Genomic DNA, 24,999 nt, shown 5'->3' with positions numbered 1-24,999 from the left:
CTCCTCCGCTGGGAGCCTGCTTCTTCCTCTCCCACTCTGCCTGCTTGAGTTCCCTCTCTCTCTGGCTGTGTCTCTCTGTCAAATAAATAAATAAAACCTTTTAAAAATATATATTTTAGTTTTAAGTAATCTCTATACCCAATGTGGGGCTTGAACCTACAACCCCAAGATTAAGAGTCGCGTGCTCTGCCTACTGAGCCAGCCAGGTGCCCCTCATTTAGTGTAATGTCTTTTTTTTTTTTTTTAAGATTTTATTTATTTATTTGACAGAGATAGAGACAGTGAGCGAGAGAAAGAACGCAAGCAGGGGGAGTGGGGGAGGAAGAAGCAGGCTCCTAGCGGCCCTGAGCCGAAGGCAGATGCTTAACCGCTGTGCCACCCAGGCGCCCCTAGTGTAACGTCTTTAAGGCTTGTCCATGTAGCAGCACGAATGAGCCCTTCATTCCTTTTTTTTTTTTTTTAAAGATTTTTTATTTATTCATTTGACAGAGATAGAGATAGCCAGTGAGAGAGGGAACACAAGCAGGGGGAGTGGGAGAGGGAGAAGCAGGCTCCCAGAGGAGGAGCCTGACGCGGGCCTCGATCCCAGAATGCCAGGATCATGCCCTGAGCCGAAGGGAGACGCTTAACGACTGAGCCACCCAGGCGCCCCACCTTCATTCCTTTTTAATAATATTCCACTGTATGGATAGATTTTTGTTTATCCATTCATCTGTGGATGGATCCCTGGATCGTGTCCACCTTTGGCTATGGTGGGTAATGCTGTCACGAACATTGGTGTGTAAGGATCTGAGTCGCTGCTTTCAATTCCTTGGGGTATATACGTAGGAGTGGAATTGTTGGATCATATGGTAATTCAATGTTTAGCTTTTTGAGGAACCACCAGATTGTTTCTCATCGTAGATGCACCATTTTACCTTTCCACCAGGAATGCACCAACGCTTGTTATCCCCCCATTTTTTTTTTTTTTTTAAACAATGGCCATCCTAATAGGTGTGAAGTGGTATGTCATCAACGCTAAGCTGTGAGGCTGGTCAAGAAGTTGTAAGTGGAAGCTGGATCCAATGGGAAGTGTAGACTTTCAGGAGAAGAAGGGATGGTGGAGAAAACAGGGTGTCATTGGGGTACTTAGACCTGAATGTACACAGAGATGGAAAAGACTCACAAAGCCAGCACCGTTTTCAAATAATTTATTAGGAATTTAAAACTGAAAATAAAACCTGGAAAAAGAAGTTACAGATGTGGAGAGAAGAGACACCGGAGGGTGGTAACTTGCTGGCTTCAAAACACCGTGTAACATCTTTTTAAAAAAATTCCCCAAACAAATCAGAAAACGGAATTCCAGGGCCCTGAGCCCATGGGTGGGCCCAGTGGGGGTGGGATGGGGTCACAAGAAGGGGAGGAGAAGGAAGCTGAGTCTCTCATGACTCAGCTCAAACGTGTAGAAAATTAAAAATAAAAACCAATAAAATGCAGCTTCTCTTTTATTAGGAAACATTAAAAAAAAAACCAAAAAAAAAAAAAAAAAAAACCAAAACCACGAACAGCCGCGCATCTCAGTAACAAAGATTATTGCTTTGTGTTCTCAGGGCTAATAGGTTAAGCACCTCACACAGACAATTAACTCTCCAAAGGGGGTTTTCAGGGATGGAAACTATGATGGGGAAGAGAGCTTAGGTCCCCAGGCTCAGACCTGGGGGAGAGGGACACAGAGAGGGGGGCGACAACAGGTAGGTGGGCCTCAGCCCTGCCATGCCTGCCAGGTCACTCACTGTTCAGGAAGTCAGACCCTGAGCCTCTTTTTACTTTGAGCGGGGTTTGGGGGCTCGGGGCTGCCAAGGGGCTCTGGCCATGGGACCATCCTGGTGGGAAACTTCAGTGAGAGAATGTGGGGGTTCCCTGAGAAGCCCTTTGCTTTCCCCTGGGGTCCACCCCTTCCCAAAGTACCCCCTTGATGCCCGCTCATGGGGGTGCTCAGAGCAGAAACCATGAAGGCCTGACCTAGGTAGGGGGCAGGGGGAGACCTTTGGAGAGTTAATTCCTTTCCAGCAGTGGCTCCGGGCGAGCCCTTCTCTTTCCTCACCCCTTGCCCCCACGCTGGGTTTTTGGGGTGAGCAGGCCCAAGGCCTTGACCCCTAGGGCCTGAGTGAGCGGGCTTGCCTTGGCCACAGTTGAGGCCTGCAAGCTTACAGTAACGGTGTCTGAGGAGGAGACAGAAACACAGGGGGAGACCTTTGCCAGGTGGGGTGAGGCGATGCCCTCACCCCCAAGGGGTCTTAGAGAGGGGTAGGGGCTTCACCTCACAGTATTTACATATGATACAGGACGGGATGGTTCCAGGGGCTTGGCCTGGCCTACGCAACCCTGTCCTCCTTTCCAGGGCTGGAGGGAGGTGGCCAGGGGCCCACACCCACATAGACATTTTGTTCTCAGCTGGTGGGGGGCACCTGGCCCCTTGCCCCCTGCGGCCTGGGGCTTCACATTCACAAACCTAGAAATAGTTTAAAAAACGGTTTCTTTAAAAAAAAAAAAAAAGGAAAGAGAAAAGGAGGGGGGAAATCCGAATAAAAAACAAGCATAGGGCTTGCGGCCTGTAGCAGACCCCCTCCGCCCTCACTCTAGCTATGCACAAATACAAAAGCCTTCTGGGGGGAGGGTCCTATGGGGGCGCGGCAGGGAGGGAGAGGCACAGACCTGAGAGGGGACAAACAGGGGGCTGGGGGTGGGGCAACCGGCTAATCCAAAATAAATAAAAGCGGGCAGGAGAGGGGCAGGTTGGGGAGGGGAGCCAAGGGCGGAAGAGAGGGAGGTTAGTAGGGGAGCCAGACGCTGTCCAGGGGCAGCAGGGCAGGGGCCGGGCCCAGGGAGTTGGGGGCAGGCAGTAGCGGTCCGAGTCGCTGCGGGGGAGGGGGCGGCGGCTGCGGCTGAGGTGTCCCCGCCCCCTCGCTGGCTCACTGTGGTCCTCAGTCAGCTGCAGGCTGGGGCGCTGGAACACAGCAGGAGGTTACCGGGAGGCCCTGCGGGAACCTGCCTCCGTCCCGCCTCCCCCTGGGGCTCCCAGAACACAGGTAGCCTCTCCTAGCAGAGCTCTCTCTGTTCACACACTTCGCAGGCTCTGTTCCCTGTTTGGAGTGATCTTTCCCTGGATTTTTGCATGACTGGATTTATTCAAGTGATACCTTCTCGGAGGCACCTTCTCTGAACCTCTAACCTGAAGTAGCCTCTTCACACATAATTTGGAAGTTCCTCATTTGTCCACTAGATTTTTGTCTGTAGAATGAGAGAGGGGCCCTATCTCCTACCTCCCTCTTTGCTGAAACAGTGCTCAATTAATAGTCATTGGAATAAATGAAGGAAGGAAGGGAGGGAGGAGGAAGGAAGGAAGGAAGGAAGGAAGGAAGGAAGGAAGGAAGGAAGGAAGGAGGAAGGAAGGAAAAGTCCCAGGTTCACACAGTACCCCCCACCCCCACCGTGACCTTGATGGGCATTTCGGTGCTTTGGAGTTTTTATTTATTTTTATTTTTTTTTTATTTAAGTAATCTCGAGGGCTCGAACTCAGGACCCTGAGATCAAGAATCACACCCTCTTCCGACTGAGCCATCTGGGTGCCCTGGTGTTTTGCAATTTTTTAAATAAATGCCTAGAAGTGGAATTGTTGGGTCAAGGGCATGAATGTTTAAAACCTGGATAAACAGTGCCCGTCTGCCCTTTGGAAACCCTGAGACAATTTACATGTTGCGTCCCCTACGCCCTCATCAATGTTGGGCATTAGCAATCTTAAAAAAGAAAATCTTTGTCTGACGGGGGGCATGGACTGCCTTATGGTGGTTTTCATTTATATTTTTGACGTAGCAGGTTGAGCAGGTTTTCAGGTCCATTGACCACTGCTGTTATGAAAGTTCTGTCTCCTCCCTGGACTGTGGGCTCCATGAAGGCAGGGACAAGGCCTGTGGCCCAGACGGGGCTGCCCAGTGCCAGCCTCCCCAGTCCCACCCCCGCCCAAGGCCCCAGCCCACCTCCTCACCTCCTGCCACCTGTTTCCTGCTTCAGTGGTACCCATTGGTGAAAGCTGTGGCAATCAAAGGGCCCTGGGGAGAAAAGAATTGGACTCCTAGATTCCTAGGGACGCAGAGAAGGCCCAGGGGCTCCTTTCTTCTGAGGAACACCGAGGGTGAGCCACAGACTCTTGTCTAGCCCTGCCCATATCGCCCCCCCTCCCCACTGCAGATGCACTAGAAGATGCTCTGGAGTAGGGCTTGGAATCTGCATGTTACCAGTACCCCGGTTAAAATGCTGGCACCCCTGCGCTAGACTCTAGCCTCCATATGGCCAGAGACGGTGAGTCTGTGTGATAGCCCCAGAGCCCACCTAATGCCTGGCACACAGATTGAATGATGAGCCCCACTCATCATTGGTGACCTTCTTTTTCCATCCATCCTCCCTCGGCCCCCTTCTGCCCCTGCAGACAGGCAAGACCTCTCCCTCCTCCAACTTCTGAGTCTGCCAGGACTAGCCACTCACCCCAAGACTGTGGCCGAAGCCGGTGCTGGGGGCGGGGCTGGCAGCGCTGATGTAACTGCTGACCCCCGAGTCCTGGTTGGCTGCCCCATAGAGCTCGGCCATGGGGCCGGGGCTTGTGGTCCCCAGGAAGCCCCCTGTGCGGCTGGGAGTTGAACCTGGAGGGGGAGCCATCGTCCAGGGGTGAGAGCCTGGCAACCCAGAAAGAAGACGGTGATAGCCCCGGTGCCCACTGCTGCCCCACGACACCCCCCTCAAACCTGTTCCACCCACCATGACCTTGAGCTTTCCCTCTCCCTCACCCCTACATCTCAGCAGGGCCCGTGGGTCCATTCCCTGGAGGTCTCCCCAAGTCCACCCACCACCACCAGCTCGTCTGTCCACTTCATCGTCTCCTCACTGACCGCCAGGCCTCCCCTCCAGCCCCTGCAAATTTTTCCCCATAAAATCGACATCGCTCCGCTGCTTCGGTGTTCAGTGCTCCCCCAGGACCTGGTTCCTCCTGCCTCGTCCTCCCCACTCCCCATTCCTGTACTCCCCCCGTGCTAACTGGCCTCTGCTTGGGACATTTTTCTTCCTCTTTGCCTTCAAATCGGAAGTTGAGGGGCCCGTCCTCCTGGAAGCCTTCCTGAGAGGCTCCAGCTGTGAGCTCCTCTGGTACCTGACTCCCCCCGGCAGAGCTGGTTCGTCCTTCAGAATGACTGCCTCTGTCACCCCTGCCGCCCCCAACAGCCTGTAAGCTCTGGAGGACAGGGAGTGCCCTTCCTCCCAGCGGGCGCGCCAAGGGCTCCATTAATACTTGCGGAGCAAATGAATAAGTCCCTCCGAAAAAGGGTGGCAGTGGCTCCTCCTCTCCCGTCTAGACTTCTCTACCCCCTACACCCCTCCTCTGCTTCCTGCACCCCAGAAGGCCTCACCTGTCCCTCGAACCACAGCCGCTGCCGCCGCTGCCGCTGCCATTGGTCCGTAAGCGGTGAGAGGAATGGCTGGAAGGAAAGGTATGGGCACTTCAGTGTGGTGGGTGAGGGGACGGAGGCGGACAACGGAGGCCCCCTCGGGGCAGAGTCTCTCCAGCCTTGCCCCACCTCAGAGGGTCGGTGCAGTGCCAGCATCGAGGCAGAAAGCACTCCCTTGGGCCACCAGCTGTCCCCTGACCCACAAAATGGATGGAGAAAGGTCGGAGAGTGGACGGCTTCCTAGCAACGGACTCACCCTCAGTTTCCCCTCCCTGGACTCAAGGGACACATTTGAACAACACAAAACTCATGGTGGGCACGTGGGGCACCCCACCCTGAGCTGCTCTGAGCAACGCCCCCTTCTCTAGAGAGTACCCTTCGCTGGATGGGACCACCTAGCCCTGAGGTCCCCAGGGGGTTACGGCCCTCATCCTAAGCCCAGGCGACTGCAGCCAGGGACTGACTGACATGGGGTACAAGAAGCCAGGCCTGTTGCCTCAAGGTGGGACCAACTCGGAGGTGCAGTGCGTGTCCCAGAGCTCCCTGTGGGATCGAGCGGAAGCCAGACTCCAGTCCCGGCCACAGTTCAGCTTCAAACCTTTCGCCTGTCCTGTTTCTCTCACTGTCCTTCTCCCGAGGCCACGCCCTCAGTAAATTGTGTGCACCCCATTCCCCGCCTCGGGGTTCTCTTGACTTCACCCAACCGGAAATGCCCACTATCTCCCCCAAACCCCCCCAGCTCCTTTTCTCTGATCCCCCCTTCAGACACAGAGCTACTGCTATTCCCTTGTTTGCTGTCTACTTCCACGGTGCCCAGCACCCTGCCTTATACACAGTAGGTATTTAAGAAATGTCTGCTGAAGGAGCGAAAGGAACCTCTTCTTTTTTCCCCAAGATTTTATTTTTAAGTAATCTTTACACCTAATGTGGGGCTTGAACTCACAACCCCAAGGTCAAGAGTTGTACGCTTTAGGGGCTGAGCCAGCCAGGCCCTCCTAACGGTAACCTCTTAAATAAGTGTTTGGCAGGGACCTGAGCTCCCCTGGGCTGGGGTAGTGGGATGAGCGCCCCCTACTGCTTGGCTCTGCCACTGCAGCCCCTGAGGCTACAACCCCACCCAGAGCCAGTCTTCTGGGTTGGCATTTGCCCTCAGGAATACCAGTCTCCCATCCCAAAATGCACCCTGTGGGGCTGTTTTGGTGACCTTGATCCTGAACTGTACTGCACTTGGGGCTAGGGACTCCGGAAATGGCCCCTAAAAATTCTTGGTAAGGCCTTTGGTCTGGGGGATTAAAGTCTGGGAACAGCATGATTCCCACACTGTGGAGGAGCCTTGCCTAAGAGCCATACAGCTGGTTCCTCACCCCGATGTCCACTTCCTCGACCGCCCTTGCTAAGGCAGCCCCCTGCCCCTGGCCCTAAGGCCTTAGAACATCTGCCTGTTTTATTTTCCCTGTGGAACTTCTCACCCTCTGCAATTACTTTATTCATTTGTCTACTTGTTTGCTGCTGTCTCTCTCCACTGAAATATCAGCGCCAGGATGCAGGGACCTTGTCCCTCTCATTCACTGCTGTATCCCCACCTGGAACAGCATCCGACATGATAAATGTCTACTGAATGCCTGAAGGAAACTCCCAGATCTCCTGAAGGCAAGAGAAAAGTTCAGACTCCAGACCTCCAGGGAAAACCTCCTCCCTTGCACCAAGCCAGCTGCTGAGGGGACATGTCTTCTCTCAATTCTTTTAAGGGCAGGGGCTGGGCTCTGAGGTCTGGGTCTTGGTCTGGGTAGGCATTTCCACAAAGCAAAGTCAGCGCAGCCAACCCTTCACAACTGTGAAGGATTACTCATTTATATAATAAGTATTTGTTTTCCTCTCTAGACTGCAAGTCCTGTGAGAGCAGGGCCTCGCCTTGTCTTGTCCCTGCTCTGCCCCCAGGGGCCTGGCAGAGTGCCCCCCACAGTAGGTCCTCAGCACAAAGTTCTTAAATGAGGAGAAAAGAACCCCCCTTCCAACACCCCCATGGCGGGTCAAACCCAACTCTGCTCAGGCAGGGGCCTCTACCACTCCCCACCTACAGGACTCTTTACTCCCTCCCCTTTCCTCACCCCCTGGTTTTCTTCCCCTTCCCCCATTTCGGGGGACCCCTGAGCACCCCTTGGAAGGAAGGTCTCATCCAAAGCAGCATCCATGCTCACGTCCTTCACACACGGCCAGGTTGAGGGGGAGAGTCTGGGATGGGGTGGGGGGAGAAGCGGGTTGAACAGAGACACCCCTTGCAGCCCACCTCATCTGCACATGCCCCTCCCCTCCCCTCGGACTTGGCCGCGCCCCCAGCTCCAGAGCAGAGCTGACGGGGCCCAAGCGAAGGCTGCAGCTGGAGAGATGGCTCCCCACACGGCCAAGAACCTTCATCCCGCTTGCTCGGAAGCTGCAAATGGGCAGCCTGAGGGCTGGATTTGGCCCTCAAATAGGTTTCATTTGGCCTGCAATGGTTTAACAATTCGGAATTTGTTGCCAACATTTGAGAACGATCGACAAATCCATTCAGAAGCCAAAGCCAGGTTTCTGGATTCCCTCGGAAACTGAGATCTCAAAGCACTAGGTGTGCGTCCCCTCCCGGCAAGGGTCGGCTGGCACAGAGCGGAGGCACGTGCGCTCCAGTCTGTCAAAGACCCCACCTGGCCCACTCTAGTCTGAGTTTGAGACCCTGGCGTCTTCACTGCTGGATCCCAGAGTCTACTCGGTGCCTGGCACATGGGAGGCGCTAGATAAATATTTGCCAAATAAATGAATGAGTGATTTCTCCTCCATCTGCTGGGCTTGGCCCCATGCCCCACCCTTCAGGGCCATGTAGCTACACAGACTGGCCAGGGCCTGGGCAGAGTCTGTTGTGTCCCCACAGCCAGAGGGCTGGTAGGCAGGAGAAAAGGGTCCCACTAGCTGTCCCCGGGGAAGACCCCTGGGTCCTTCTCTTTCTCCCCGTGTGGCCTGTGAGGTGTAGGAAATCCGAGCAACTGACCTGTAAGCTCGGGGAGGACTGGGGCGCTCGGGAGAGGGGTCCGCTCTACACGGAATTCTAAAATGAAACGTAAAACAGCTTAGGAAGATACAGGGGAGGCCCCTGGGGCACGGCCCAGGGAGAACAGATGCACCCACAGGGACACTGGGTAGGGGGACAGGCCATGCACAGGACCCAAGAGCTGGGATGGGGAGAGCACGGTGCCCAACAGGCAAAGGGGGAGAAGACACAGGCAGAGGACAGACAGGGAGACAAAGAGCAGGCAGAGTGCCACGTACACCCCGGGCGCGGGCTGACCCTCCTGGTGTTTCTTAAAAGATTTGAGATGGTACCAAAACACCTCCCAGACTCTTCCTCTTTTCCTGCGTGAGTGTTTGTGTGGGGGGAGATGCTGGCGAGGCAGCACCGGTAAAAAAACAGTGACCCCAGAGCAGGTTGGACGCAGGCTGGGTTCCCAGCTCCAGCACTTTCTAGACGATGGGTCATCTTAGCAGGTCACCTTGCTCTCTGGACCATTTCCTCACCTACAAAATGAGCATGACCATCCTCCCCCGTGAGTGTTGTCAGGGTCAGACAACGTAATGTCGAGAAAGGGCTCCAAGCTGGACAGCCCAAGAGGCAAAGTCTGTGAGTGCTTAGGGACACTCTAAAAAAAAAATAAGGCCAAAAAAAAAAAAAAGAAAAAAAGAAAAGAAAAAAAAAAAGCATGCAACAATTTGATGTCTGATATTTCAAAGAAAATAACACTGAAGAGCCATCATGGCAAAATTCAGAATTTTGTTGGGCTTCCTGCCACTTATTCTAAGGTCTAGTGTTATTTTTATTTTGAATCACAAATGAGGGCAGTGATCGTCAGGCTTTTGGGTTGCTTTTCAGCATTCAGGGCCGAGAAAGGTCTTGTGGGCCTTGAAACGGCTCGGTGGAGCACGTGGTCATTGTAAGTGTGGCCATAAAGACACAGCTGGCGTTGGCCCTCAGGGACGCTTCCGCCACAAGTCTAATGCCTTCCTTGGTGGAAGTGGCAACTCGGAAAGGCGTGAGGAGGGGAGAAAGGCAGGAGGCAGGCAGAGATCAGCCTGAGAGAGGACCGTGCCATGCAGGACCACGTGGGGGTGGGAGGGGGGTGTCCCCAGCTTCTGGGGAGGAAGGGAGGAGGGGATGGGTGGGGAGAGGTTCTCCTTCCTCAGACATGCCCTTCCTTCCAAGCCTCCAGCAGGCAGACCACCCCCCACCCCCAGCCATGCACCCCAGACACCACCCTAAGGAGTCACACTGCCCAGGAACCGGGGACATGCTGGTAGCAGAGGGACACCAAGCAGGACTTACCGGGGAACTGGTAGGTGTAGCCAGGGGCGAGGCCTGTATAACTCCGGCTGGCATAGGTTGTGGCCTGGAAACCGGGGTAACCTGACAGGGCAAGGGTGCTAGTGTCAGATGCCTCACTTAGTGCTCAGACCCTGCTCAGTGGGGAAGGATCTGAGCCACTCCCTCCCCACCTTGTAGCACAGATAACAGCCACTTTTACCAAACACCTTCTGCATGCCATGCCCTGGGCTAAGCCCACTGCATACTTCATTCTCTCCTTAAGCCTCACAAGAATCCTAACAGGCAGGTACTATTAAAAGCCCCATTTTACAGATGGGGGAAACTGAGGCTCAAAGAGGTGACACATTGGCTGAGAATAGTCCAAACCTTTACCAAGACCCTTCATGCTCTGGCTCCTGCCTCCCTTCTGTCCTCATCTACACTCTCCTCCAGTCACATTGGCCTCCCTGCTGTTTCTCAAAGCCACCAAGCTCCTTCCCACCTCAGGGCCTTTGCACAGGCTGTTTCCTCTGCCTGGAACACTCTCTCCCTGCCAGGTTTTCCCATGACTGTGTCCTTGCCATTGTACAAGTCTCAGCTCAAATGTCACCTCCGTGGGGAGGTCATTCCACAAGAGTCCTCCCTCCCATCAGTTACAATATTTATCAACTTCCCCACAGCACCAGTGATCACTATCTGAACTTATCCCAGGTTTTTAAATTTTATTTATTTATTTTAAGTAATCTCCACACTCAACGTAGGGCTCGAACTCATGACCCCAAGATCAAGAGTCACACGCTCCTCCAACTGAGCCAGCCAGGTGCCCCTCCCAGGGCTGTTTTAAAAGGGCTTTTTTAGGGGCGCCTGGGTGGCACAGCGGTTGGGCGTCTGCCTTCGGCTCAGGGCGTGATCCTGGCGTTATGGGATCGAGCCCCACATCGGGCTCCTCCGCTATGAGCCTGCTTCTTCCTCTCCCACTCCCCCTACTTGTGTTGCCTCTCTCGCTGGCTGTCTCTATCTCTGTCGAATAAATAAATAAAATCTTAAAAAAAAAAAAGGGGGGGGGGCTTTTTAAAAAAGAGCTGCTTTTCTGTCTTCCCCATCTTTTATTTCTGTATCTCCAGGACAAGCTCCCGGTGCCTGCTACTTGTATGCATCTAATAACTTGTGCCACTTTGCCAGAAAAATCATATAGTGATAACGAGTAATAAGAGTAATAGTGGTGTAACTGGGATTCGCATTCAGAGCTAACTGATTCCAAGTCTCTTAAGCACTCTTTCCTTCTTTGTCTTTTTTAAAATGCGGTGAAACCAGCTAATGAATCGCCTTGAAAAGAAAACGGGTCTCAATGTTCCAGACCGAAGGAGGCTGGACAACTAAATGCAATACCTGATTCTAGTCTGGATCTTATGTGAGGGGCGAAAACGTGCTATAAACAACATTACTGGGTCAACTGATCAAACTGGAAAATAGCTTAAAATATTGGAGCAGCATAAATGTATGAAATGGATTATTATCATGTGGCTTCAGGAACAAAATACCCCTAATCTTAGGAAACACACACTGAAGTATTTAAGGGTTAAGGGCCATAATGCATGTAACTTAAGCTCAAAGGATTCAGTGGAAAATCACCAGTGTTCTGTGCGTGTGCGTGTGTGTGTGTGTGTGAGTGTGTGCGTGTGAGTGTGTATACATACACATATGCACACGTAGATGTGCATAAGGAGAGAGAGCAAATGACAAAGCGAATGGGGTATAACGTTAACGGGTGAGGCTGGTAAGAAGTATGTGGATATTCTTTGTACTATGTTCTTTTTGGAACTCTTCTGAAAGTTTGAAATTCCTTCTAAATAGAAAAAGAAAACGTCAGGGGCGCCTGGGTGGCACAGTGGTTAGGCGTCTGCCTTTGGCTCAGGGCATGATCCTGGCGTTACGGGATTGAGCCCTGCATCAGGCTCTTCCGCTGGGAGCCTGCTTCTTCCTCTCCCACTCCCCCTGCTTGTGTTCCCTCTCTCGCTGGCTGTCTCTATCTCTATCGAATAAATAAATAAAATCTTTAAAAAAAAAAAAAAGAAAGAAAAAGAAAACTTCAGGGGAAGACAGTGCCCTGTGTGGCCCCTGCTCTCCTTCACCTGCTCTATCTGTGATCCCAATCCTGACCCTCTAGCCCATGCCATGCACACCCGGCCCCCTGCCTCTGAATTCCCAGAGCACCCCTCCCTCCGCACCTGGCAGAAAGACTCCTCTGTACTGTTCTCTTTCTGTGTGTACGCATCTTGTCTCTCCAGGGAGACTGAGAGCTTCCTGGGGGGCCCAGCTCAGATTCTCTCCCCTGGGTTGTGGGCCTCAAGCACTGCGGACTCCTCCTCACCTTCCAAGGCTCACAGCGACCTACACTTTCTCCAGGGAGACTCCCGGACCATCAGGTGGGTTTTGGGTGCCTCCTTGGGCCTCCCACAGCCCCCCAACACTATGTGCTATCATCGTCTATTGACTCCTGCCTCCCGCTTGATGGGAAAGCCTAGGAGGGCAGGTCCTGCCTCTCAGAAACTGCTCAACAGATATTAGTTGAGTGACCAAGAAGCAGCTGCTTTCCTTTTGCCTTCCCCCAAAGTCTTTGGGTCTTCATAAATGCTGTTCCCCTGCCTGCAACACTTTCCCCTTCCCTTCTCCCCTGACCTCCTGTAACTAGCACTTACTCAACCCACAGCCTCAGCTTCAGTGTGACTTCCTTTCTGGCTTCTCCAAACCTCGGCCCCAGTTCTCTATGCCCATGCTCTCCTGGCCCCTAAACTGCTCCCATCCTAACCCTACTTACTTATATTCTTGTTTTCCCTGCCAGACCACAAAGCTCCAAGGAAAGTCACTGTTGTATTTGCTGGCATAGTTCCTAGCATTTATAGTTGCTCAGTAACTACGAGATGGATGGATAGATGTACAAATGGACAGACGGACAGAAGGATCAAAGAAGGAGCAGCGGGGCCATTTCCTGGCTACCGCCAGAGGGCAGCACCCCACAACCAAATCGCCCCACCCTGGGTTGGCTTGGAGGCTTAAGATCCTTGGTCCCCACTCCCGCCCAGTGACTCACGCAGGAGGGCAGACCACAGAGGAGAGGCAACACCTACGCAGCCCCTGGGAGCCCTGGGAGCAGTTCCGGGCGGGAAGTAGCCACAGGTGCAGGCCTAGCACATACCCAGCATGCCGATGCCCAGCATGAAGGCGTCCATCCCATAGGGCATGACTCGAGACCTCCCCCGGGCCGAGCCCGTCGGCGACATCACCTCTTTTGGCTGAGCTTTCTTACATTCCACCTGCAAGGAGACCTGATGGTCAGTCCCTCCTCCAGACGTAGGGTCACAGACCCTCTGGTTCCCTGGCAGGCCTCCTTCCTGTTAGGTTCATAGATAGCATTTACGGAGTGCTCGCTGGGTGCTAGAGATGACGTAAACGGTCCTGCGGACAGCAGGGGCTTACACCAAGCCCATGAGGGGGGTAGTACTGCCACAGATGTGGGAAAGCGCTCCGAGTGGGGGAGTCACCTGCCTAATGAACAGACTAGCAAGCGGCAGAGTGAGGTTGTTAATCCAGACCTCTCTGACCCACCAGCCATGCGTTTTAACCACCAGGAGACACCGCCTTTCTGTCCAGATCTTCAGGGGGTGGGAGAACTGGCTCTGCCCCACGGACTGTGATTCTCTTCTGCCTGCACCTCCACCCGTCCGGTCCCCGCCTCACCATTTTGTTGTTGATTTCGTGGAAGTGGATTTCACACACTTTCTCCACGATGTCCTCGCTCTCGAACGTGACAAACCCGAACCCTAGAGGGCAAAGGCGGGGACAAAAACCAGGGTTTATGGTCGAAACCTAGGCCCAAGTAATAGCACACCAACGCTCCTCTCTCACCGGCCAGTGCCTGAGAGCTAACAAAAGCCTCTGCCCACAGCCTAGGAAACTCTCAACCCCCCGCCCGCTGAGACAGGGTTTCTAGCCCACACATTACAGAAGTGACAGCCAAGGCTCAGCGAACTGAAGTGACTTGTCCAAGGTCACACAGCAAATTAGAAAGTGTTAGAGCAGTCGTGAAAATACACTCAACATGCCTTTTCTCTTTCTCAGGTGCTTTCCAAAGGAAGGAAGAACACACACAAACCCTTATGTACATTTACACAAAGTGTACACACCCAAACCTATGTTTGTACACGGTCACACATACACATGACATACAGATGCAGACACACACATACCTAGGGTCCCATATATCATACAGATACTTGGCAGCGCTCACATGAATAGTTACCATTAAACAGCAGACACATACGAATATTCAGACACAGACACCCTCGCGTGCACACATACAAATACACACATACATACACACACACCCCAGCACATACCCCAATCCCCAAACAGGCTAATACGCCCTGAAGCAACTGAAGAAACAACCCCACCTCCTCCCGGGTGTGCCCCAGGGGTTGGGAATGGGATTTCTCAGAAGGCAAGGCCCTTGGGAGAAAAACAACCAGGCAATGCACACTGTGGCCCAGATGCTCACAGGTTCAGGGGCAAGGAGGTTGGGGGCTGGGCTCAGCCTGTGGGTAGGGGTGGGAGGCAGGAGCAGGAGCAGACTGCTCAGGGCTGTGGAGTCAGCCTGACCCTGGGGCGGCCTGGCCTCAGCTCTGGTTACCAGGGACAAGGTAAGCCCCAGCAGACACAAGCTGGGCAGACACCGGCTGGGGCGGGGAGTGGGGGGGAGCGGGTGTGGAGGGCTCAGTTTGGAAGCGGGGAGATTGCTCCTCTGCTCCTCTGCTCCTCTCGGGTGTCTGCAATTGGGCAAGTTTCTAGCACAGGAAACGGCGGGACAAAAGCCTTCTGTAAGGCCAGGCCCGGGAGAGGATGCAGATCCTTGGGGATAGGATGTCAGGAGGCAAGATGAAAGGGCAGCTGTGACCTGCAGCCCCCTGGCTGACCACAGGCCCCCAGTCTGGCCTGGGAAGGGGGAGGGGGCCACACTCACCTCGGTGCCGGTTGGTGGTTTTGTCAAACATCAACATGGCATCGTCCACCTGAAACAGAGCCTGCCATGGTGAACCCACCAGATACCAGGGGACCCGCCACAACCCAGCCGCAGGGCCTCCCACACCCACGCCCCTCTTGCACAGGCTAGGCTTTCTCTTAAACCCGCTCCCTGTGCCGGGGATGACTTTCCATCCACAACCCCACCTGGATGGGATCCTCCCATCCAACCACCAGATTCTCAGTGGACCAGCCTGCAAATATGAAGCACCAAATAGGTGCCTGGCACTTTGCCCCACCATCCTCTCTACAGTCCCTGCAATGTAAGAGCCTCGTTTTGTAGATGAGGAAATGGGCTCAGAGAGGTGAAGTCACAGGCCCAAGGTCACACAGCAAATCCTAGACCAAGCCTGGGAGGAGGAAGAGGCACGGAGTAGGTGCTAAAGAAGGAAACATGGGAGCAAGATAGAAATGGGGAAATGAAAGCCTCTTCCCTTTCTGCAAAAGGCCAGGAGGACAGCAGCCACTCCAGCCAGACTTGACTCCCCTCTCCTGGTACAGATCTTTTCCTCTAATTGAGGTTTCCTTTTGCTAGAGGCTGTAATTAAAGCAAGTAGAGTTCAGTGCCTGGGCTGCTTGCCTCCCACTGACTGGGGGAGGGGCAGGGGGCTGAGGAAGGGGGGTGGGCCACATGATCCCCTCCCTTGCACCCCAGTCTTCTCTTCTTGCTGCTCCCTCAAGGCATCCCCTTGGATACATGGACAGCCAAAGGGTTTAGCTTCCCTCCTGCAGTCCCATTTCCCTCCCTTTGCCTACAGCTGGTGCTTTCTCCTTGTCCTCTTAATTCTTCAGCCAATGTCAGCCACCTCATGGGGTTAAGCTAAGGTCTGATTTGTCCTTGGTGGAAATCAACGGCTGCTTCTATACCCTCCCCACCCCCCACAACACACACATCCCACTTCAGCTGCTGACCCTCCCCCAAATGGTCAGACACCCAAGGGATGAAGGAAAACTTCCTGAGGCCATGGGGTACAGCCTCTCCTCCACTCTCCTTGGCTGTCTTTCCAGCCTGTCAACTGCCTCATTAAAGTGGCAAAGGCAGCCCCTGCACAGGGTGGTCCCCCAGCTCTCCTGAGGCACCAAGCAGCACCAGGGCTCTAATGCCCCCCTGGGAGAACCAGGACCTCACTAAGCCAGGAGGCAGCTGGGTCCCTGGAGGATCTCAGAGGGGGATGACACCTCCCTCCCCAAGGAGCTTCCTGCTCCAGGGGCCTGCAGCAGAGTGCCCCTGCCACTCCCATCCTTACGGACCCATTCTTCGTCCCAATCCCATATCAGCTAGACCGTCCAAACTGGGCAGACACTTCAGGCTCTGCACATCTTCCCCACCCCCTTGCTTAAACAATGGAAAAGAGAAATCCAGAAAGGAGAGTTGTGATAAAAATACAGGCTTTAAGTAGGACAGACTGGAAATGGAATCCAAGATCCTGCATTTGCTAGTTGGGTAACCTTGGGCTAGGTTTCCTCATCCGTAAAACCGGCGTAACAGTGTTTATCAATTGTATAGAGGAAATAAATGACATAGCATCTGTAACACGAACTCACATTACCCGGGATACAGTAAATGCTTAATAAATAACAGCTATTATGAGCTTTATTGTGGAGGGGCTTGCCCACAGTCACATGGGGGAGAAGCAAAGCAGAGAGTGAGCAGCCCAACACCCCTTGCTTTGAAGGTTCCATGAGGACAGCGCCCAGGTCAGCTATGGTGACGGCCATCCTATGGAGCACCTTGACTTGTACTCAATAATTACGTTTTGAATTAATGAATGAATAAAAGCCACACCCTCTTCCTTAATCCTATAGCTCTGAGTTCCTGCCTGACCCACAAAGTGATTCAGCCCAAATCCACAGCCCTTCTGGCCTTCCTTCAGCCAACCATCCAACTCCACCATTCCTGGCCCCCCAGACCCTTCAACCTGGGCCTTGGCTGGACAGACCCCTAGCGAGGCAGTGGGGTTGAGGCCAGGGCAAGGAGCAAGGAAAGTGCCTGGGGGTCCAGGGGACCCCCACTGGTGTCCCCTCCTGGGGCCAGCTGAGGGGAGGGAGGCTCCCAGCCCAGTGTCCTTAATAGGCTTTGGTCTCCATGGGAACCCGGGGGCAGGGGGGCTCCAGCAGGGGGAGGGGAGGCGGCCGAGGCCTGCTGACCAGTGGGAGCCGCCAAGTTCGGCGGCCGCTAAGCCTGAGTGGCAGCCATGGCGGCTGACCATTGTTCCCCCCTCGGTGGCGGCCCCTCGATCCGGGCGGGGGGCCCCCCGCCGCGGGGCCCTTGGCATTCCCGGCTGTCCCCCTCGCTCCCTGGCAGCCTATTCTCCGGCTCCCCCTGGCCTCCCCGGGCCGGTTTCACATGCCAACGCCGATTTAGGCCCGAACAAAAGACGCGGCCGCTGACGGCTTCTCCTGGGGCCCGGTTGCCATGGCAACGCCGGCCCCGGGGGCAGGCGGCCTCCAATCACAGCTGCTGGATCAGATTAGTGCGAGCTCTAATGCTCGGCGCTCAGACACAAAGACACCCCGCCGGAGCCGAGCGGGCCTGCTGCTTCCCAGGAGCGCCCTTCCCTCTGGGGCCCAGGCCGCCGACCTGCCCTCCGTCCTGCACCTAGGCCTCTGGCCCCCACGCCGCCAGCATCCGCTGGCCAGGGGACCTCCCACCCTCTCCTCTTCTCCCCTAGAGACAGGGCCCTGGAAACCCACCCAGTCCCCAGCTCACATCCCATTCCCAAGGCCTCTGCCCTTTGCCTAGCAGGCAACTGAAACTGCCTTGATGGGCAGGTAGAGACCCAGCCTGTAGCCTGTCTCACGTCATGGAAGACCAGGGACCCCAGCACTAAGCACAGCAGCCCTCCTTCACCCCCAGTCTTAACATTGGCCCCCTCTTTGCCATCTCCCCATGGGACCTTGATGCTCCCATCACTCACCTTTCTGGGGACACCCTATTGTCTGATGATGTCACATCTCCTTCGTAAACTAAACGGTCCAGAAACTTAAGCTCAATGTACCTCAGAGCTGAGAGCCAATCTGCTGGGCTCTGGGGAATTTAGGGTGCTCTCCTCAGTACCCCCTCAAATACTTAGGGGATCAGCACCTCCCCCAGCTCCCACCTGGGCAAGCAGGGTGCTGAGTGCAGTTGGGAATCATATTTATTGCCTCCTTATCATCCTCACCAGGAAGGAGTGGGGGAAGGTGCAACCGCCCGTGGCCTGGACAGGTGCAAACTCCCAGGAGGCCAAGGGGTGACTGGATTGAACTGGCTAGGGGAGAGCAGCCTCCCTCGGGAGAATGAAGATAAGCAAGAGAAAAACACAGGGGAAGGGCAACAACAGGGACAGCTACTGTGTGGCTTCCCTCCCTGGGGGATGAGTCCAGAGGCTGAGGCCCACAAATAGGACCGGAGCCTGAACTGGTGGGTTCAGGAGCCTGGCCTCACCCACAAACGGACCCAGTTCCCTTTTCACCTTTTTGCAGGAATTGGAATGACCTGGCTGGACTCTACTTGGTTCTGACCAATTCTACAGGGCTTCCACAGCCCCCAAAAGCACCCCCAGGTTTCGACCCACCTTCCCGAACTGCTCAAAATATTGCTTCACGTCCTCCACCGTGGTGTTCACCGATAGCCCCCCCACAAAGATCTTCTTCGTTCGAGTCACCATCTGTTAAGGGGAGGGAATGAGAAAGTTGGGCATCTGAGTCCTGTGGCCTACTGCCACCAGCAGGGGCTCGAGCCCTCCTGCCAGGACGCCAGCTGACAAGCTCTCTGTGGCCCTAGCTACTGGGAAGGCCCCCCCCTCAAGCTCCCCCTTGGACCCCCGCCTCTAGGCCTGTCATGGGCAGCTGTGCACCCCACACACTGGCTGGCTGGAGTGTGCCTCCCTCCCGCCTCCATCCCTGGGATCTATGTAGGGGAAAATGTCTTCCGTAAGGACCAATGCCGGGAAGGGGGTGGGTTAGTGACCCAGACCTACAGCGTAACGCAGAGACCCCCCCAGAGAGACCGAGGCCCATCACAGGGCTCCCCTGAACTCAACGCCGACATTTTCCTCATCAACCTCCTCCCAACCCAACCTCTGGCAGCCCTGTGGCCCCAGCCCTGTTTTAGGAAGAACACATGGTCCTAATTACCCCAGGAGCGCATGGCTAATCCACAGCAATTCCCAGCCCCATCCTAACACTAAAGCACCTTCTGTCACCGAACTGCTTAATGGAATTAACCCAATTCCGACCATGTGCTCCCTGGTGCGGCTTCCTTCGAATACCTGCTCCATAATTGCTTTCAGGCCCTCTGCTGGATCCTTCTAGAGATGTCCCCTTCCTGTCTCCTAAAACTTGCCCCTCTCCCTTCACTGTGGCAGGAGCTGGGCACCATGGTGGAAGCCACTGGCTCAAAACCTTAAAGCATCCTGGTTCCTACCAAACCCTGTGCAAAGGAGGGAGCAGATCTCCCAGAGGGGAACCTAGTCCTAGGACACAAGTTCAGTCAGCAGACTCAGGGGTCCTCGGCTCCCTGTACTATAATCAGCCTTCCTTCCTGTCCCCTATATTTAGCCATTTAAAAATTAAGATCTGGCTAGTTGCCTTGGGGCCTGGAATAAAATCTCAGGCCCTTACCCTGCACCAAAAGTCTTGAATGCTATATAGTTCATCTGCTCAGAATTCACACACACCCAGAAAAACTCGCCACAGCGCGGGAAAGAGAGCACTCCACCCAAGTGACAAACAGGTGACCAACTCCATGGTCCCTTCCCCCTCTGCAAGCTGAACACAGTGAACCCCAGAGGTAGGAAGGGGACTGGGGGGTCAGAGATAGCTCCCTGGCCTGACTCTAGCTCAGCCTCAGGGGGTGTCTGTCCTGAGTTTGACCTCCCCAGGGGCATTGGGTTTAGAAGCTGTGATCTATGAGGTCAGAATTCGACTCAGGGTCCAAAGTGTACTGGCTTCAAATACAGGACTGAATTCCCTGTGGGGTTCCTCCTTCTCCCAACACATGCAGTCCCCTCCCAGTCCATCCCAGAGCACAGACGGAAAGATGCAGGATGTCTTCAATCCACAGAGCAAGGACATTAAGAATCCTCCCTCTTCCCATTCCAGTCTGTTCCAGAAGGACTCCAAACGGAGGTTCCAGAAGCATCTCCCGTAGAGGAGAATGCTGGGGAGATCACTGCCTGAAGTGACACAGCTCCTCCCAGACACAGACATACCCACCTTAGGCTGTGCTCGCCGAGGAAAGGCCACCTTGGGATCAATCTGAAAGAGAAGGGAGAGGTAGAGGGGCCTTGGTTATCACACTTCAGATGGGTGACCAAGCAGCCTTCAGCCCTGAGGACTTCTCTCATCCCAGGACACAGAGATGACACAGAGGGAACAGAAATCACCACAGCCTCTGGCAGAAAAGTGTAGCGGTTAAGCATTTAGGCCTTAGTGCCAGGCTGCTGGGTTCAAATCCCACTTATACTGTTTCCCAGCTGGGAGACCCTGGATAAGTTACTTAACCTCTCTGAGCCTCAGGGCCAAGCTCTCCCGCTAAATGGACAAATAGTAACACCCACCCCAAAGGGGTCGTCCACAGACTATTTGAGATAACGCTTACAAAGCACTTGGCAAGGTGTCTGGCCCACAGCAGGAACCCCCACAAAGTAAGCAAGCAAAGTCTTATTCCTTCAAGCACGGCGTACTTAAGGGCTCTCCTCACCTGACTTCACACAGATACTTGTCCAGGTGAGGCATGCAATGCAGACTTTAGAGATGGAAATATTCTTTGTTTCAAGGTAAGAGTTCATAAATCACCAGGAATGGACTCAGCTCTGTTCCCCCAATACTATCAACATCTAACAGCCCTCTTTGAGGCTGCAAGCAAACAGCTCCCTGATAATGCAACCAGGCTTGGAGTGAATCAGAGCACAGGATTTGGTAACGTGCAAGGCCATGGGACTTGGACTCCATCAGAAACTTTGGGCTCCAGGCCTAGCCTCTGCTTTTGGTAACTTGCCCACCCCTCTGAGCCTCAGTTCCCTCATCTGCAAAGTGGGGATAATCACATGCGCTTTTCCCAGGGGCAGCCCTGGGGAATCAAATGAGATAACATGGGTGAAAGCAGCCCTTTGTGAACTGCCCTTCATTGCGCAAACAAAGGTGCTATTACCAGCGGGCCACCTTTGCCCTTGGCTGTGAACAACCAAAGGAGAAAAGCAAGGAGCACCTGGGTGCTCCTGGGTACTGATAAACAGCAAAAGCCAGGGCACGAGACCTTGTGATCAATGCAGGACCTACGAGGCCTGGTCATTCCAGAGTTTCTTGCCACCCACATGGGTGGATACCACTCAGAAGTTCACCAGCCAATCGCAGGGAAGATCTATCTTTTCCCAAAGTTCCTTCCGTTCAAAACTCAGCCTCATTCTAGGCAACCGGCTCTGGCTCCTCTCTGCCTAAATGGCATGAACCAGGGACCGGCCTCCTCTGGGCTCCCCCCCTGGATCTGCCCACAGCGAAGGAACCTCTAAAATCCATGCCGGGGCAGTATCTCCTCTCTCCCAAAGTCCCACTGGGCTCCAGGGGAAATCACGACTGCCCACTTCCCCTGTCTGAAGGTGTGATTTCGTACCTCTACGGACATTTTCATCCTTCTCTTTCTCCTGGAAGCAGCCTCCCCAGCCACCAGAGCACCTCAGACAGTCCCCCTGCGCAGACCCTGATGGGGAGATGGTACCCAAGCCACGTCCCACAGACCCACGCACACCCGATCCCTGACACACCCCACCTCCACTCTGACTCACAGCCAGTAACATAAATAAAACCCAACAAGTAAATAAAAGGTGAAAGTCAGAACCTAAAATAGACTCCCCACAATAACCCTCCCTCCCGCCCCCCTCTCCCAGGCCGGCAAATGCCAAACACAAAGCCCTTGCCTTTTTGAGTCCCAAACCTCAGAAGGATGCCCATCACACCCTCCTTCCCCTCTTCTCTCTTCTCCTTATCAATCTTCATGACCCCCCTCCCCAGCCTCAATCCCTAAATCTCAGCTTCCTGAGCCCTGCTGAAGCCATCAGTGCATTCTGAGGACAGGGGATGGTAGGAGAACTGGCAGCTTGATGGCAGATAATCACCAAAAACAATAGGCCACTGTCTCTCCATTCCCAGCTTGGGTCACTCAGTCTGCGCCAAGAAGATCCTTTCAGAGCCGGCAAAGTTGAGGCCTGGCCTCATTTGCTCATTACTGAGAGCAGGAGTGGGAGCCACTGGGCAGAGATAACAGGAGCTGGGGACAGGCGGTAATTTAGCAAATTCTTGGGCACAACCAGCTATTGTTGCAGGTAAACAGGAGCTAGTGACTGACCCAAGCAGGGAGGCCCAGGGCTGGAGGAGAGTGGGGGAGTGTGGAGAGAGATCACACTGTCCCGGCCCCCTGGCCTCTGGTCACCCCATCACAGAGTAACCCCTCCTCTGACTTTCTCCTTTTCCCTCTCCCCTAGAGCAGGGGCCTGGGCCAGCGCCCCCTGGAGGGCCCAAGACACTGGGGAGCAGTGGGACAGCAGTAAAATGTTTCAGGAGTTTGAATGCCAGAAAAGCAGCCTCTCCTCGGATCCAGCCCTCAGAAGGGTTGTTTCCAGGCAAGGCTAGTTCCCTTCTCATAAATCCCTTCATGGGCAAAGCAGGTTCATGTCTTCCACACAATGCGGGGAGCTCACAGACCAAAAGAGGTGGGGGAAGAGGGAGGGGGATTCGGTGATGCTTTGCCATTGGTTTGGAATGGTGGTGGTGGGGAGCCAAACACGAGAGTCCAGAGAAGCCACGGGGTGGGTCACTGGCACCCTGACTCACCCAGTTTGGGCTAGGGGAGGGACCTAGCCCCACCCCGAGCTGCTCCGTGAGGCCTCAAGATTAGTAGGCATAGGGAGGGGCTGGGGGTAGCATCTCACCGCAGGCCTGGGATTCTTCTCCTCCCTCTCTCCCCCCCCCCCCCCACTCTGGTGACAAAGTTTCGGAGCTTGGCAGCCCTTCTACTCAGAAAACTCCTTCCTTCCTTAAGGACCCCGTCCAACTGTCCTCTGGGGAGAGTCCTGACCCTCTCCTCCGGCGGCCTCCCTCTCCCAAAGGACCCCCGACGCCCGGAGGGCCACTCACTGTTTTGGAGTCGAGCTCGTGCCGCGACTGCGCCAGCACTTTATCCACCCCCGCCTGGTCCATGAAAGTGACGAAGCCGAAACCCCTGCGCGCGGTAGTGAGGGAGAGGCAGATGGTTACAAGGCAGTGAGTGGCGGTGGAGGGGGGCGAGCCGGGAGCAGGAGGAGGGGGTGAGGGGCTCACCTGGATCTCTTGGTCAGAGGGTCCCGCATCACCAGACACTCCTTCACCTCCCCGAACTGGCCGAAGTATTCGCGCAGCCCTTCTGTAACCACACACCCGCCTTCGGACCAGCTCGGGCCCCGCGCCCTTCCCCCCCTCCCCCGTCCTTTGCCCCCGGTGACCCCGCCGCGGCCCGGCCGCCCCCGCGCCAAGCAGCCTGCGCGCTCTCCACTGCCCCCCCCATAGCCCTCACCCAGCTCCCGTGGAGCCTTCTGGCGCCCACGGGGGCTCCAGGAAGCCGAGGGCCGAGCTGGGCTGGAGGGGGGACGGCTCCGGCCGGGTTCCCGCCGCTCCGGGAGCCGCCTCACAAAAGTTTGAGCCGCAGGTGCGAGCGGAGTTGGCGCTGCCGCCGGCGGGTCCCGGGGGCCCAGCCCACCCCCCGATGCCCCCTGAACCCCTCATCTCCTCCCCTCCACCCGCTGGGCCGTGCGCGCTCGCCGATCGCCCTGCGCTCTCGGGGTCCCCGGGCGGGGCGCGAAAGAGGGCGCGGGGGCGCCCGGGGTCAGCAGGGCGCAGGGCCGGGCTGGGGTGTCCGGTTCCGGGGCGCCGGGGGGTCCAGGGTGCCCTGCCTGGCCGGCGGGCGCTCCCGGGCTCCCTCACCCTGCGTAGTCTGCCAACTGAGTCCCCCGATGAACATCTTGCTGCGGGAGGAGGAGAGACACAAAGGGCCCGCGTGAGCGCCGGGCGCCAGGGCGCAGGGGGCGCGGGCCCGGGCCCCGGGGAGGCCCGGCCCGACCCGGATCGGCCATGTTGGCGGGGCCGGGGCGGGCGCGGGCCGGGCAGGCCGGGCCGGGCCGGGCCGGGCCGTACCAGGGGTCGTGCGGCGAGTCCGGGGAGGCGAGGCCGGGCTGGGGCGCGTCAGTCTCCATCGGGAGCCGCGGGCGGCGCGGGCAGCGGAGCGGCGGCGGCGGCGGCGGCGGCAGCGCTCGGCGCGGGGCAGATGAGGAGCGCGGCGAAGGGGGCCGGACGGACAGGCCATGCTGCCCCCTCCCCCGACCCCGCTCGGGCGGGCGGGCGGGGACGGCCGAGGGGAGGGCCCGCCGGGGGCCGACCTGCCGGCTCCTCCCCCCGCCGCCCTGCGCGCATAAAGCCCCGCGCTCGCCCGCGCGCCCGGGCGCCCGCGGAGGCGGCGGCGTCCGGACCCCGCTCCCACTGGGCTCCCGGGTCCCCGAGGGCGAGAGAGACCCCGAATCCCGAGGCGGGCCGGGACCAGGGCGCGGCGGCACCCCCCCACCCACCCCAGCGCGGGGCCGGGCCGTGGGAACGCCCTCCCGGAATGAAGCGCTTCCCGGTGCCTTCAAGGTAGCTCGGTTCCGGATCGGGGACCCCCTAGTCCTCCCTGTCAGGTCCCCGCTATCCAGAATTTGAGCTCCCCAATCTCCCTGGGTCGGGAGGGAGATAACCCCAGTGCCCCCCCCATGCCCCCCGCGTTCCGACTGGTGGAGGAGCCCTCCATTCCCCCAGTGGGAATGAGAGGCTGCCCCCAATTTCCTCAGAACCTGATTCTGGGCTCCCCTTCAGCAGCCCTCAGTCCACTCCCAGTGTCCCATATCCTCTATATCCAATTTGGGGAACCCTTTCAATGCCTCGCGTCTCGAGTGGGGAGACTCCATCAGCACCCCAGTAGAAACCGTGTCAGTTTCCTGAATCCCTTCTCAGCCCCTACTGTCCCCTTCAACTCCCCCAAATCCCTTCTGTATGGTCTATTGAGGAACCCCTCTATTCTAAGCCCGGGTTCCCAGTTTGCTGCCACCGCACCCCCTCGTGTGAGGAGTCTTCACTGTT

The 24,999-nt window shown here is 55.9% G+C and overlaps 1 protein-coding gene across 6 annotated transcripts; it reads right to left on the bottom strand.

Moving 5' to 3' along the window:
• Positions 1 to 4,046: 4,046 nt before the first annotated feature.
• MSI1 (musashi RNA binding protein 1) lies at positions 4,047 to 24,083 on the bottom strand. 6 transcript variants are annotated; one of them, XM_026514998.2, is made up of 14 exons: positions 24,025 to 24,083; positions 23,815 to 23,855; positions 23,176 to 23,257; positions 22,993 to 23,077; positions 20,077 to 20,118; positions 18,435 to 18,527; positions 14,819 to 14,867; positions 13,540 to 13,622; positions 12,998 to 13,115; positions 9,823 to 9,903; positions 8,497 to 8,553; positions 5,436 to 5,504; positions 4,522 to 4,709; positions 4,047 to 4,088 (listed from the first exon to the last, which is right to left on the bottom strand). In XM_026514998.2, the coding sequence occupies exons 1-14, from the start codon at positions 24,081 to 24,083 to the stop codon at positions 4,047 to 4,049; spliced, it is 1,089 nt and encodes a 362-aa protein (XP_026370783.1). The 6 variants fall into 6 exon arrangements, with proteins under 6 accessions (XP_026370783.1, XP_057162000.1, XP_057161999.1 ...); XM_057306017.1 differs by having other exon boundaries at positions 4,522 to 4,676; XM_057306016.1 differs by having other exon boundaries at positions 23,176 to 23,254.
• Between the last annotated feature and the right edge of the window lie 916 nt (positions 24,084 to 24,999).

Source organism: Ursus arctos, unplaced genomic scaffold, assembly GCF_023065955.2.
Source record: "Ursus arctos isolate Adak ecotype North America unplaced genomic scaffold, UrsArc2.0 scaffold_34, whole genome shotgun sequence".
In the NCBI taxonomy this organism is placed as follows: Eukaryota; Metazoa; Chordata; class Mammalia; order Carnivora; family Ursidae; genus Ursus; species Ursus arctos.
The sequence above is the reverse complement of the archived record's forward strand: the minus strand, read 5'-3'. Positions and strand labels throughout refer to the sequence as shown.

Excerpts from the sequence above, each read along its gene's own strand:
- MSI1 (XM_026514998.2), bottom strand. The coding sequence starts at position 24,083 with ATGGAGACTGACGCGCCCCAGCCCGGCCTCGCCTCCCCGGACTCGCCG. Across the intron at positions 18,528-20,076 it reads CTCGGCGAGCACAGCCTAAG|ATGGTGACTCGAACGAAGAA; the intron begins GTGGGTATGTCT and ends TCCCCTTAACAG. Across the intron at positions 8,554-9,822 it reads CTACACCTACCAGTTCCCCG|AATTCCGTGTAGAGCGGACC; the intron begins GTAAGTCCTGCT and ends GTTTCATTTTAG.